Source organism: Anser anser, assembly GCF_964211835.1.
Source record: "Anser anser genome assembly, chromosome: 2".
Taxonomy (NCBI): Eukaryota; Metazoa; Chordata; class Aves; order Anseriformes; family Anatidae; genus Anser; species Anser anser.
The window spans coordinates 99,688,381-99,703,010 of record NC_139721.1 but is presented as its reverse complement, the minus strand read 5'-3'; the positions used below and the strand labels follow the sequence as shown (position 1 = coordinate 99,703,010).

General features: G+C 41.3%; 1 protein-coding gene across 10 annotated transcripts in view; it reads right to left on the bottom strand.

The window, feature by feature from the left end:
- PDE1C (phosphodiesterase 1C) overlaps positions 1 to 14,630 on the bottom strand; it is a 388,068-nt gene that overhangs the window by 346,286 nt on the left and 27,152 nt on the right. Inside the window, exon 1 of one of the 10 annotated variants that reach the window (XM_083822145.1) lies at positions 4,604 to 4,637. The exons of the other annotated variants lie outside the window; for them this stretch is intronic. Coding sequence (XP_083678271.1) covers positions 4,604 to 4,622 — 19 coding nt within the window. The 5' untranslated portion in view covers positions 4,623 to 4,637. Of the gene's footprint in view, positions 1 to 4,603; positions 4,638 to 14,630 lie in introns of those variants that run through there. 10 annotated transcript variants of the gene reach the window in all.

Genomic DNA, 14,630 nt, shown 5'->3' with positions numbered 1-14,630 from the left:
AGCCACATCTATTTAGGACACAGCTGGATTTGCCACAGCACTGTCTGCAAAGAGCAGCACTGCCAAAGTTGGGCTTGCTATCTTCAGTTTAAGAAACAAGTCAAGATGGACAGCTGTTGGCTTTTTAGTTTTCAATAATGAAAGTAGGGAATGACATGCCTGCAGAAGAAAGTCATAAATTGAGGTTGGAAGGAACTTCCAGAGGTCATGAGTCATGTTAGACAGTTTGAATATCCCTTTTTACCTTGCTCAAAGTTGAGTCAACATTGATGTTAAACTCAACTTCAAGTTTAGATAAGGTTACTCAAGGACAGACCCAGATGAATTCTGAATATCTCCAGGGATGGAGAAACCACAACAGATCTAGACTCCAATTCAGGTGTTTAACCTCAACCACAGTGAAAGACTTTATAATCTAATCGGAATTTCCCATTTTGCAGCTTCTGTCTGTTGCCTCTCATCCCATTGCTGTGTGGCTCTAGAATGAGTTTGGCTCTGTCTTCTCTATAACTTCTCATTATGTAGTTGAAAGCAGCAGTGAGACCCCACCTGAGCCCTTTGCTCTTAAGAGTGAGAAAGCCCAGTTCTCAGCCCCTCCTCTTAGATCCTGTGCTTTTATGCCCTGATCGTTGCAGTGGCTGGGCTCATTTCAGATTGTCAGGTGGACACAGCACTACAAATACAGCCTCAGAAGTGCTGAAGAGAGGTGTGTAAATGCTTTCTTCAAACCTGCTGGCTACAAGCCTGATAATATAACCCAATATGCGGTATGGTCTTCAGTGCACGAGCACTGCTGTGCAAAGAGCAAGAAGGGAAAGAAAATAGCAGACTGTGCCCAGCTTGAGGAGTTCTGAGCCCAGGCTTGGGAAAAATCTGTGACTGAACTGACAGAGTAGTTTAGGTAAATTTTACACTTGAGACAGTGCTTCACCCAACAAGATTTTACAAAAATGACAGCATCTTCCATTCTGAAAATGTAACCTCCTCACTGTTCCAAAAAGCACAGTTGTAGTTGTCTTGACATGGCCAAGTGACTAGCTAGTAGACAAAGTTAAAAGAAAATATTAAGGAGGAGGGAACTGTTTATGTTTTTCAAATAGGTAGTGCATGTGGGAAAGAAAGCCTCATTCCATCTGTGCCCCTGTTGTCTCACGATATGGACCATCTTGAGTTTTTGGCCATCTCTGGCTCTGCCTGCCTGCAGGCTGTGGGCGAGTGAGGTGTTAAAAGCGTAGGGTGGGCCTGTCATCTCACAGCTCTACTGTGTTGCTACAGAATTTATGAAAGTCCAGATTTACTCACATTTTACTTGTATTCCTATAGAAAAGTTAGTCATGGGTTATTCTTCTACAGAGCAGCAAAAGAAAACACTTACTCATTGTACCTTTTCTCCTGAGAAATCTTTATAGTTGTAGAACTACTGAAGGATGTCTAAAAATAAAACAAATTTCTGAAGAGTTTTTGATGCAAAACACTTGGATAAACACTTTTAACCTGTATATAGATTTTCAAATTCTACACTCATCTCTTATTTTACTTTTCTTCCTCCCTAGCACCACCAGAAACAAACACCTAACTATAGCATGGCAAAAGGTAGCCAAAAAAAACTTGGCTACTATAGTCAAAACACATTTGTAGAGTGAACAGCACTGTAATATTATTGAATTTTTCTGCTGCATTACAGTAACATACAAGCTGTTAAAAACATCATTTCCAGTGATTAAAACAAATTAGATGTATTCCCTTTCTGAAATCCAAAAGTGTAAATTCTCTATTTACTATGTTCCCTATTTATATGTTTACTTAGACTTCCCTGAACCTTGCAATGCACATAAGAGGAAAAAAAAACAACAACAACAACAAAAAACTATTATGAACAGAAATGTAAATTTTACATGAACACATCATTTGATGTGGCAATGAAACACATCAGCTTAAGGAAACAAAGTTCCTGGTTATGTCATTTTGTCAATGACTTAGTTATGCTCATAATGCAGAAACTAAAATATATACATTATACCCACAGAGATACATGTTTCTAATCACATCAGAAGTTCCTAATCATTTCTGTGTTCAGAGGTTTTTGATCAGCATCATGTTGCTTCTTGTATTAAAGAGAACAATTTAAGCCAGTGAGAACCAACTCCCAGTAATTCTGGCACGCATCACCTAACGAAGTTTCATAGAAATTTGTACAAAACAAAACAAGTTTGTTATCCCAACCAAGGCTAAATCAAGTGTAAGAACTTACAACCACCACTCTCAAACATAAAAACAAGATTTTTCTAGCATTACTACCCCACTGAATCCAATGAAACAACTCCTGTGACTGTGCAACTTCATGGCAGGTTTCTTATCTCTTACCATTCTACTTACATGCTTCTACTACCAACCCCTGTAAGAGGCAGCATGTGAATCTGCAGAGTGGAAAGGAGGAAGGCACCCAAGGTGCCATTACATCCCTGCAACAAGATGAAGCAGAGCTAGCAGTGGTTTTTAATGTATACAGTGTGCACAGTGTCCCACCAGTAAGCACGTGCAATTTCATGCTTGAAGCTAAGAGTGATTTCTGGCAAGTCATCAGAACTTGTTTCACTTGGAATAATTATTGGCTACAGACTGTAAAATGATTAGCTCATACACATTGAGTGTGAATTCCTCATAGTCTGTAAATAGTCTCCTATTTTAAGCAGTTACAGCTATATCAAGGGAAGATTGTCAAGCAAACCACCAAAAGAACTAATACCAAAGCAAAATGGACGAGTCCACCTAAGGAATAGTTCTTCCTAGGTTCTTCCTTTGCAGGGCTTCTGATGATCTCATTGAATGGAACAAATATTTAAAGTTTCTGAAGGGTACTGAGATACTACATATCAGGTAGTACAGGAAAACTGTATATGCTTTGCACACTTTATATGTGGAATTATCTTGCATTTATCAGAGCAGAAAAGTTTACAGGCACCCATATTAACAGGAGACCAAATGATTTTTGTCCCTGGTATCTCTGAATTCCCCCATCTACATCTTGATAACCCAGAGAAAGTGTGTTTCTGTTCAAGTCCTTGATTTTTGTTCATTTTGTATAATTATTTTCACAACTGCAGAAGATGCATCAACCATACAGATACCTAACCATTGTAGGGTCCTGTAGCAAGGAGTTCCTATTACAGCTATTCCTCATAACAAAAGAAACTTTTTACAGTCAGGTTAAAATAATCTATATTACAAATACATTGCAATATTTAGTTACAGGTCATTTAGAGATGATTTTGTCTCTAAAGCCCATAGCAGAACACACCAAGCTCAACAGCACTGTAAAAGGTAAAGCAATGGCTGACAACAGTTGGGAATCTGAAACACAGGCCTATACACGAGTGCACACTGCTCTGGTAGGTATGTTAACCTTTGAACATGCTTGCAGTTGCCTGATGAGACATGACCAGTATTATTTTGTGAAGAATATTTCCAGTTATTATTGATTCTTTTTTCAGTTTAAGTGGTAAGTTCAAGCTCTGTAACAATTTCATGCTCAGAATAGTACTGCATTTGGTGAAGGGACCTGCAGGGTCTGTAAACTCTCTTCACAAAAGGGATTAAACATCTGGGGAGTTATGCCTTTCAGTACGACAAAGCACAGCCAACACTGCTTCAGTTTACTATCAGAGAAAAAACAATACAAAGGAGAGTTTAACATGTTCAAACCGATCATTAACTTGCAAAGCTAAAATTCACAGTATAGGTCAAGGCTTTTGTTGTCAATGGAGAAACTCCAACTTCAGCTGTCTTTGGATCTGGCCCTACCATCACCCTACACAGGACTCTCAGCTCCTAAGCACGTGCATAAAACTCAACTTGTATGCTAAAAATAGAAAGAATAATTCCAAAATAGTGATTTTTCTTCAAATAACTTAGAATTCTATGAAGAAGCTTCAACTATTTACTATAGTTCCTTTGGCAATTAGTTCTTGCTAATGATAAACAGAAGCAAGAAAATGAAGACATCAGCACAGCCTCAGTGTTTGCAAAAAAAAGGGAGTACATTATACCATCATTCTACACACCCAATTCAGTGCTGCACAAAGTGTTGCCTTGGAAAAATTGAATAAGACATGCCAAGTGTAAGAACTACATTAAAGAAGAACTTAAGCTATTCCTTTGATGTCCATGGATATGTTATCTGAACGGCAGAAAAACTGGACCTTTAGAAACATTCCAGAAGAACTTTCGGTGGACAAGGTTTTCTTTTCATAAGTAAAAAGGAGACCTAATTTTAAGAAAGTAGACACTGAATTTCATGTGAAGTTGTAGAAAATTTCAGCTGCATCAAAGTGGCATTTTGTCTCACACAAGAAGGATGCTTCCCAGAAAGGTAGCCCCCTTCATCTTATCACAATATTTACTAATGAAGAACAGCTACTTGTTAAGCTGCACACACACATTTTAATTTTTGAACAATCCTAAATTAAAATTGGGTTCCTATGTTGAAAATCACAGCCCAATCAAAACCCTTAGCAATCAGCCACTCCCCTGGTCTTCACATGCAGCCCACAGCCCAGTTTCTAGGTTACTGGACCTTCTACAATTTTAATCAGATGTGAAATACCTTGTGCCAGGATTCCCATTTTAGGGCTCACACCAACTCCTTTCTCTTCCTCAGATGTTAACAGATGAGCTCTCCAAACTGCAACTTCAAGCAATACACTTGTGTTTTCAAAGCAAGTTCACAGTTGAACCTTCCCACTCCAGACAAGTAAAGAAAACTCCCAGCCAGCTATATCTTCATGAGACAAACACGACTGCAGATACACAAAGATCACACAGTGGCTGCATGATCTAGCTCTGTAGTGCCAGAAATCCATCCTCACAGAAACTTCTACTTCTTTCCATGTGATTTTTTTTTTCCTTTCTTTAAAGGCAATTGTGTGTGTAACCTGTCTTTGGGTCAGCAAGTGAGCAGGCTGTAGTATTCCCAACAACCCATGATCCTGGTGACTTTAAGTTTAGGGACATTTTCAACATTCACCAGTTGCTGCAAGTTTGCATTGCATGGGGTATGAGCAAATCCTTTCAGACTTATCAAGAGGTGTATCAAGATCACTTATCTCTCTTGCTTTTTGTCATCCTGCCTGGCAGACTGCCTGTGAGAAACTCCCAGATCATAATTAGCCTCCTACAGTCCCAGGAAGAGTATCCGCTTACTGCCTGTTTTTCTTCCTGCTTCTTGAACAGAAAAGAAGGATGGTTTCTACCTACTCCCCCCCATACTTTTAATCTAAAAACATCCCAGTAATGTCCCATTTTAGTAGTGTATCTGCTATCAATCAAGAAAGGCCCCGACCACTATAATTTAAAGCCAGTTACACTTCTTTCAATGTAGCTATTCAAGGCAACTTTTAGGTTTCCATAAATACAGTTTTTTAACATACCTAGGATTTTCTGCCATATAGATTCTTGTATCACTTATTCTATAAATAATTTTCTCTTGCAGCAAAGTTTTAATTTAAAATTAATGCTTACTATAATGTTCAAAGTATTTCATGGAAAATAGACCATTGCATATTTATATGATTTTTGTACTCAAGATTTAAAGACCTTCCTCTTCCACAGGAGACAAAATCTGACTTTTTTGCTGTTAGGAAGATGAGTGTAAATCCCTAGAAATTTGCTAGACAGCAAAATTTGTTATTTGCAAAAATTGCATCTACAGATACGCACCAACTTTCCTGTGTACGTATGGAACTAAGACCACACATGAGAAATCAAGCAAATGAGAAATTAAGCTCGCTTCTATGACACCGTACAGTAATTCTGCATGGTTAGGTAGGCTGAGAAGTATCCAAAAAAAGTTCAACTACACATTAGCTTTTGTGAATCATAAAAGCAGAGGTTTCAGTAAGAGAAGAGCCATCAAAAGTTATTTGGATGATGGTGCCAAGAAAAGCCATCTTGTAGATTATGTATACATCCGCAGTTCTTCATTAAATAATCTGAAGGAAGGAATTTATGCATTTTCCAACCAAAGAAGCTTGTTTGAAAAATGTCTAAAGGTTGAAGTACTCAGGAGTATTGAACTGGTTAGTGCAATCATGGATAAAGCTACAGGCAGCTGAAGCAGAGAGAAATACAACCCTGTGATCATTTTAACTTGACAGAAGTAACAATGACAGTGCAAACGGGGTGACATGGCTCCAGTGTATGTTGGTGACATTTAGCTTTGAGCCTAGAGAGCTGCTCCACTGGCAACAGCATGTCAGAACTTGATTTTCTACATTTGCAGATGTAAAATTATCCACAGTAGAATGGATTCATAGCCACTATTGATTATAGCATAGAAATGCCCTGTAGTGAATACAGTCTCTCTAGAAAGCCTAAGTCTTCAACATTAGGAATATCTGTGCCAAGGACCGCAGAAGCAGTCTTGTCTCCTCTGCAACTGTATCGAAGTGTTCAGATGGCTACAGGTCATTTAGATATGGTTTTGAGGTCCCAGAAAAGGCTGAGACCAAATCTTGATGCAATATCCCCTGCTATAGAGCAAGCAGTCATGTCCAGAGTACCTGAGCATATTGCAGCGTGATTACTGCTGCTGTGCTTGTCTCAACTGCAGAGGGCGAAGGCTGCTCTTTAAAAAGGAACAGGTTGCCCTATCTGACATTTCTGAGGCGCTCATTGAGGTGACCCGAGAGTTACGTAAAGTCTCATACAGAATGTTCTGTTCATATCAAACAACAAGCTGAATAACTCAGTTCACTAGAGGGTGCTCATGGTTGAGAATTAGTCCTTCACTCTAAGAATTGTAATTTCCTGGAACAACAGATAATAATATCAAGTGGATTCAAAATGCAAAAGTCTCCAGCTGGTAGCTCTGGATAGGTGATCTTTGCAGGGTGAACTGTTGCCTCAGAAGTAAAATAACAATAAGAATGTTTTAATAAAGAGTATGTGTTCTGTTCTACCCAGAATTATTGGGCTGATAAGTAATATGCTAAAAGTCTTTTTTTTTTCCTTAAGATTATATGCGTTAAGATGAGTGCATATATAAAGCTGTATATTTACCAAGCCACATGTGATTTGATTGCAGTCTTCAGTTAAATACCTCAAAATAAAGATTATAATTATTTTTGTGTAGTTCTGTATTTCTGCTTTCTGAAATGGAAAGAAACACAAAATAAACTCTCATTTCGAGGTGATGCCACAAATATTTGCTAAGAGACTTCCTGCAAGACCTAAGAAAAGAGTAGGAATAATACATAAAAGCCTCAACATCACAAAACATCAGTAAAATGGAAAATAACGCACATTTTCAGTTTGACATTTTATGATACTTCATTTGCTATGAACAGTTTATGCAATATATTTTTGAAACTGGCAGTCAGCCTGAGGTCCACCTGTCATTAAGCCACTTGTTCCCATGTGGAGCAACTCTCTCAGAAATTAAAACATTTCAGGAAAAAAAGACTGCCTGAGCAAGCAACTCGAAACTACCTTTAATGAACTCTGAAACAAAGTATTATCCCATTTCACAACAGAGTGAAGGAATTTATTACCAGACTTTAGCAATGTGTGTTAACTTTACTTTTTGATTTTTTACTTTTTTTTTTTTTTCAAAAATACTGAGATACTGACACTCATACCGAGAACTTACTTACTCCAGGAAATAAGAAACACAATTGTACTCATATCATTATGCTTAAGGAAAAAAAAAAAAAAATCTTCATAATGTGTACACTTACTCCAGAAGGGTAGTGTCTTTTTCCAGATTAGCTTGTTTTACTTCTAACTCAAGTCACTGCAGTTTAGGTAACACCCCCAAAAAAATGACAATTTTAATCTTTTACCACCTCAGGTAAAGTGAGCCATTTCTTTAAGATTAATCTTTCCAGAGGTTAGTCTCTTTTGTTTTTGTAACTCAGGATTCTTTATTTTCACAAATTAACGTATTATGCAGCAATTTGAATGACTGCTTTTCATCGTTCTGTGCAGATGCAGGAATAGTTGCCTACATCTGCTAAACAAGTTCAGATATGCCCGTTCACAGATCCATATGTGGCTGAAGTAAATATTGAATTCAAGCACGAAGCCAAACCCAGTTTTCAATAAACAGACATTTCACATGTATGGGAACAACAACAACGAAAAATGTCCAGCTAGTAAGGAAGAGAGGAAAAACAACCTGGTTTTACAGACCAGTAGGCGGTCACTTTTCCAAAGCTGCAAGGGCAGGATCCCTCCCTGCTTACTCCCTTCCCCTTGCGGGTCCCTGCTGATGGAAGCCCCCAGAGCCGCAGGGACCCCCTGCAACCCGAAGGATGCTGTTCCTGCACTCTCACAAAACCGGGGGGAAGAGGCAGGGTGCTCAGAGTTACCAATCCGTCCCAGGGCCACCAGGGGGAGACAAGGCACTGGCAATGTGGGGCTGCCCCCCCCCCCGGAGGACCGTCGCAAAAAGCGGGGCAGACACGAAAGCCGCCTCCCTGCAGAGGGTGGGGTGTTGGCACCCGTTCGTCTTAGCCCAGGGAGGAAAAGTTAGGTCGTGCACACCTATGGAATTCTATCTGCACTAACGAAAATGTAATAAATATATATGCTGAATATTTGGTTAACCTGCTTGATCTTTAGAAACGTACTGCAAAAAGCATTACCCTGGGACAACTAAGGATCTAAATCAGTTACAGAAGCTCCCCCCAGAAAAAAAAACACACACACTTGCTGGCAGGTTTCTTACCTCTTTTGCGTTTTTTTACACTCTTTTACATTTGAAGCAGGGTAGGCACTTCACTGTTGCTACTTTATTTCCTTCACTGCCACCACAGCCCAGTTGCAAGATTTTCTTCCTATTTAGCAGGGGCCGTACCTGTGTTTGGCAGCATGGACTGGCCAGGAGCACAGACACTAACCAGTGAGACCAACCTACTTCTGCAGCATCCTCCAGCATAAGCCACAGACAGGAACAAAAGCAAGGGTCAAGTCACTGGAGTCAGACATGAAGTCTATTAATTTGTTCTGTGCTTATAACATAACAAGCAGTGACTAAATTACATCAGTAAAGATAATCTCATATTTTAAAGAATACATATTTTTTCAAACAAGGAAAAGCTTTTTTGGAATACTGTCTTCCTGAGAGCTTTCAATAGAAAAAATAACATTCTCTGGATTTAATTATTTCTACACATAATAGAGCATGGTAGAAATATGACTTCTAATGCAATTATTTTCAGGAAGAGGAATAAATACCCCTAGATACTTGTTATATTTTAATAGAAGAGATAGAAAGTACATGCTGCAAAGCATAAGCCTATTGCCAAGTTGTCTAGTTAAGACAAAGGTTTCGCATCTGTACAGGTGCTAGATAACTGGCCTCAGGGAGGCTTTGTGCCTTTCTCAGAAATATAAGGTTCCAGTCCCTCACAGATATAAAGTACTGACCTGTGTGAACCACACTAACTCCCAAATCACTTCCCAATGATTATATCTAGTAAGGATTTTAAATATTACTTATGCAAATTACCAAGTTCCAACTTTCTTTATTGCTCATTTCACCCAGCCGTCTTGTAATGAAGGAGTGGCTTATCTGGGGAAGGGGAGCAAGGTTGTGCTTTCATTTATTTCAACATGAACAAAGCCTGCTTAGAAATATAGAGCTTAAAAAAAAATCACCTGTACAATGCTATGCAGGTGGTATTTCTTCTCTCTCTGCCTCTGGTATCACTAACAGAAAAACACTCCATTCTTTCACATGCACACTTCAGAATCTTGTTGAAGAGACAAACCCCTGCATATCAGTAAAGGCAACTTTTCATGAAAGTAGATAGTTGCAGCACTCTTACCATCCAACCTATTGTCAACACATGCCTCATAATAAATAACTCTTCAAACACACTAGCTGAAGTCCTGCTTGTCTTCTGACACAGCCACCCACAATAAAAATAAATCGATCTGACTCCATACATGCATGCAGCATGAATTCTTACTCAATTTAGGTCCAGAGAAGCAATGTGGCAGAAGCCTGAACTTCAACACCAAGAAGAGACTGCATAGGGTATAAATACACACTGCCTATTCCACATTCCAATTCAGTTTTAAGACAAATCCACAAGAAAAATCCTTGATCTATTCAGTCTCTCCTTCCCCATCCAAGTTACAACAACCATCTTCACTGCTCTGATGCTGGAAGTCTCCACTCCTGTGTTCCTAGATTAATGGTCCAATTCAAATTGAATAGATCTACTCTTTGCTTAAAATACATGCAACTGTAAAGACTTGTATCAGCATAGAATCTCCACAACTCAAATCCACACTTGAGAGAATACATGAACACACATAGAAAAGCAGTTTTAAAGAAATTAATACATACTTGACTGACAAAAAGAAGATAAATTTGTTTCTAAAATTACAATACAGCTATGTAAGGAATCTAGCTGTTTTGGCTAATGCATCACTTTGTACTAGTTTAATGAAGTTAGAAGACAGTATCCATTTTCCTATCAGCAGAAACATGCTGTGACCCTTATAGCAGACAGAGTCAAACCAGTAGAAGTATTTAGTATCCTTAGAGCTTGCACTCACTTCTTAGCAGATTAAGGCTGCTTTACATCAATATGCCTGCGGTGGTTTCACACTGATGGGCAGCTGAACTCCACTACTGAATGAGAACATCACTTCAGAAAGAAGTCTCAGTTAATAAAAATGCTACAATATTTGTATCACAGTATTGGATTTACATGGCAAGGGTTTGGTAGCTGTGGCTGGCCTCAGTGAGAGGAGCCCAGAAGCTGACCACCCATGTTAGATAAGGGCCAGTTTCAGCAGGCTCCAAAGAGACCCACCACTGCCCAGAGCTGAGCCAATAAGTGATGTTGTTTGCACCACTGGGAGAGCAGCCTTAAGAAGGGGAAAAAGAAACAGCTGCAGAACAGCTGCTGGGAGAGAGGAGTGAGCACCAGCCCTGCAGCCCCCAAGGTCAGTGCAGCAGGAGGGCAGGAGGAGCTCCAGGCACGCAGCAGCAGTTCCCCTGTGGCATTTGGAGAGGCCCCTGGTGGAGGAGGCTGTCCCCCTGCAGCCCATGGGTCCCACATGGAGGAGATCTCCACGCTGCCGCCCATGGAGGAGCCCCTGGTGGAGCAGGTGGATGTGGCCTGGAGGAGGCTGCGGCCCATGGAGAGCCCCTGCAGGAGCAGGCCCCGGGCTGGTGCTGCAGCCTGTGGAGAGGAGTCCATACAGGATCAGGGGGTCTGGGGTGAGCTGCTGCCCATGGGGGACCCGTGCTGGAGCAGTTTGCTCCTGGGGGATGGACCCCATGGTACGGAGCCATGTGGGAGTTCTTGAAGAGCCCCCGCAGGCTCAGTTTGGGAAGGACGACATCCCGTGGGAGGGACCCCAAAAAAAGAGAGGGAGGCACTTAGTGTTTTGTTTTTTCTTTTATTGTTGTTTATTTGGTTCTGTTGGTTTTGATTTTTATTATTATCATTTTGTATAGTTATTGTGAACTGTCCATTTTCCACTCCTGACAAAAAGTCCTAATGAAGCATCTACAGTGGACCTCAGTGCTGAAGTCCAGCACTTCTTCCTGTTGGTATGGAGGTCTTCTGCTTCTCCAAAGGAACAGCTGTCTCTGTAGCTTCTTTGGCACATCCTGGAGGCCCCAGGGAGCCTGGGGGCCCTCCGACAGACTCCTCCCGTTGGCCCTGGCGCAGCAGCTCAGACAACACCAGTCCCTGTCCTCTCCTCTTCCTCAGGGCTCAGCGCAGAGGAGATGCCAGCTCTATGGGAGGTGCTGGAGTGGGGGATGGCAAAGGAGGGCTCCTCCAAGCCTTGGCTTGAAGAGTTGCCAGGAGTCAGATGTTCCCTGGGAGTCCGCGAGATGTTCCTGGACTCGGGGCTCTCTTGGCTGATGGAAAACTGCCTGATGGTCAATGCCTGAGTGGAGCGTGCCGTTTGGTGGGATATGGAGAGCCCCTAGCACTCCTGTGACAGCTCAGATGCTGCCTGTTGACAGGCCACCTGCGCACAATGGTGTGGTGGCTGGTCAGCCCTGATGGAGGTGGATCCATTTCCATTGGATGTTCTTCATCTAGAGGCGGATCCACCTCCGTGGGCTCCACGTCACTCCCAGGCACATCCACATCCATTGGCTCCACTGCACATCTCCTCCCCACAAGCCGCGGCTTCTTCTGGGGAGGAGGATTCATTCTTCCTCAATGGAAGATCTGTGACTTGCGTAGCTCACACAAAACTGCCACCTGCTATGCTGGGCCTCCTTCTGCCAAGAGCTCTTGGTGTCAGAGGCCCTAGCCGCTCAGCGACTGACGGTCTGGCCACAGGCTCCCCCTGCTTGTAGGGCTTGGAAGAAAAGGCAGCACGGTGGCTTGTGACTTCAGGAGGCCACAGCGATGTGATTCTGACACTGTCAGTATGTGACAGTGTTGGGAGTTAGGGCCAATGGCCTGAGAGTAGCCCCAGTTTTGAAGGAGGAGAAAGGACGGGGGTGCTGAGAGCCCCTTCCTGGGGACGTCTCCCCTGTGCCATTTTGCTTGCCAGAGAAAATATCTGGCCCTGGGGCACAGGGACCTGTGGGGTCTCCAGCCTCCTATTCATCCTGTGCCTGGCATCCCTTTCCATGAGGTGGCAGTGACAAGAGTGTCCCAGGAGGGTCGTGGTTCTCCACTACCCTGCAGCTGCCTGCAGTCCCATGGGATGGACCCCCCTGGTGAAGGAGTGGCGGAAATGAAGCATGAGAGACTGACGGTAGCCTCCATTCCCCTGCACCACCTGGGGGGGAGGACGGGGGGAAGGTGGTTTTTTAGTTTCTTACTGTTCTAGCCTGCTAGTGATAGGTAATAAATTACATTAATCTCCCTATGCAGAGTCTGTTTTGCCCATTATGACAACTGAGTGATCTCCCTGTCCTTATCTTAACCCTTGAGCCTTTTTCATTGTAATTTCTCCCATTTCCTTTGAGGAGGGGGAGTGAGATAGTGATTGTGGTTGAGTTCAGCTCCCCAGCAGGATAAAATCATCACAACCACCTAGGAGTGGTGTATCTTTGCCACTAGCTAGCTCTGTACCTTATGTAACAGAGTCCAATTTGGAATAGATGAGGCCCATCAACCTGCAACTGTAGGAGAAACAGACACCTGTGCCAAGGGAAGGTTCTGTCAGGTCAGCAGCTGCCTGACCTAAGTTCAGTACGCCTCATGGAAATCCACACTTCAGTCGAGTTCTTTGGCCACTTGTATGCACTTTAACAGACTATGATGTCCTGATCAGCCTCAGTCCAAAAAGGCCCTCTTGTTGGGAGCAGAACATCTCAAATCAGATTAGGGTTAAAGTGAGGTCAATGACAAGCACAGTTTAACCAGGTATGAAAAAAATCTTAGCCATGAAACAGATCCTTGAAGACACATTACTTAAAACAGACCAGCGGTGGTGTAGACAGCCCATTTTTCTAAGTACACTAGGTGGAATCGGAGATCTCTGACCTGTGGGTGTGAGCATCAATGCAATCATCAGACATGTCCTGGATCATTTCTTTTTATATTTGTATGACTTCAAAATACTTTAAAGTATTGGTTGATCATAGGTAAAACTATTTGAAGAAACACATGCAGCTTCCAAAACTGCGTGTGTATATATATCCACATAAGAATATCATGTTAATATCAACAAACAGCAAAACATCAATTGTCTAGTAAATAATCAGTCTTACAGGTATTTCTTTTAAGTCACATCTTTATTGTTGTGTACTCTCAAATGCTCCAAGGTCTAGCTTTTCTTATTTAAGCCTAGTGCTTCTGGTTTCTTCTAATATATCTGCAAGCATAGTTTACTTTTTTCTACATATTTACATAACTATAAAAATTATGTCTTTTTAAGTGTTCAGAAGAAATCATTTCAGTAACAACAGATCAGTAGACAGATCATAAGCAAATTTGTTGGAGAGTAAAAGAAAGTTCTGTTTCTCCTTACAAATATTATTTTCCTAATTTGGAATCAGTATCTAGATCTGTATTTTGCTTAGTACCTTATGAGAAGCATATTTTCTGAAATTCCCAAGAGATTTAACAGCATGCATACAATTTTAGTAGAAAACTCAGGCAATCAATTTAATGATTTGTTCAGTTAACTACGCTTCTGCTTAATCTCTTAAATGCTTTGCAAAATCTCCCTGTGGGACTGAGATTTCTTCTGACTTCAGGCATGTAGAAGTTGACACATCATTTCAACTTCTTTAGGAAGTGAAATACACTCCCAAAAAACAATTTATCCCACTTAGTACTGACCTTAGGATGTCCTGCAGCTAGGCAAAACTCACTTTTTTAAATTTATGTACACAACAAATATTTAATGTAACTGGACACATTTATCTTCCTCATTTCAGAGAGGCCTTTCAAATAGGGATCAAACACATATGTTTTTCATATAAATTACAGCTGTGCTCCATTGCATTCAGGACAGCACTTCTGAGGCTGTTGTTTTGTTCTTTTTGTTTGTTTGTTTGTTTGTTTTTCCCTACATGTTGTGAAGAGGAACAAGAAGCATTAGCTTCCTCTTTAAACACAATTGCTTTACACTCACCCAAGACCTCTTGCAACAGCACACCTTCCTCTGATTACAGGATATATTTGTGTTAC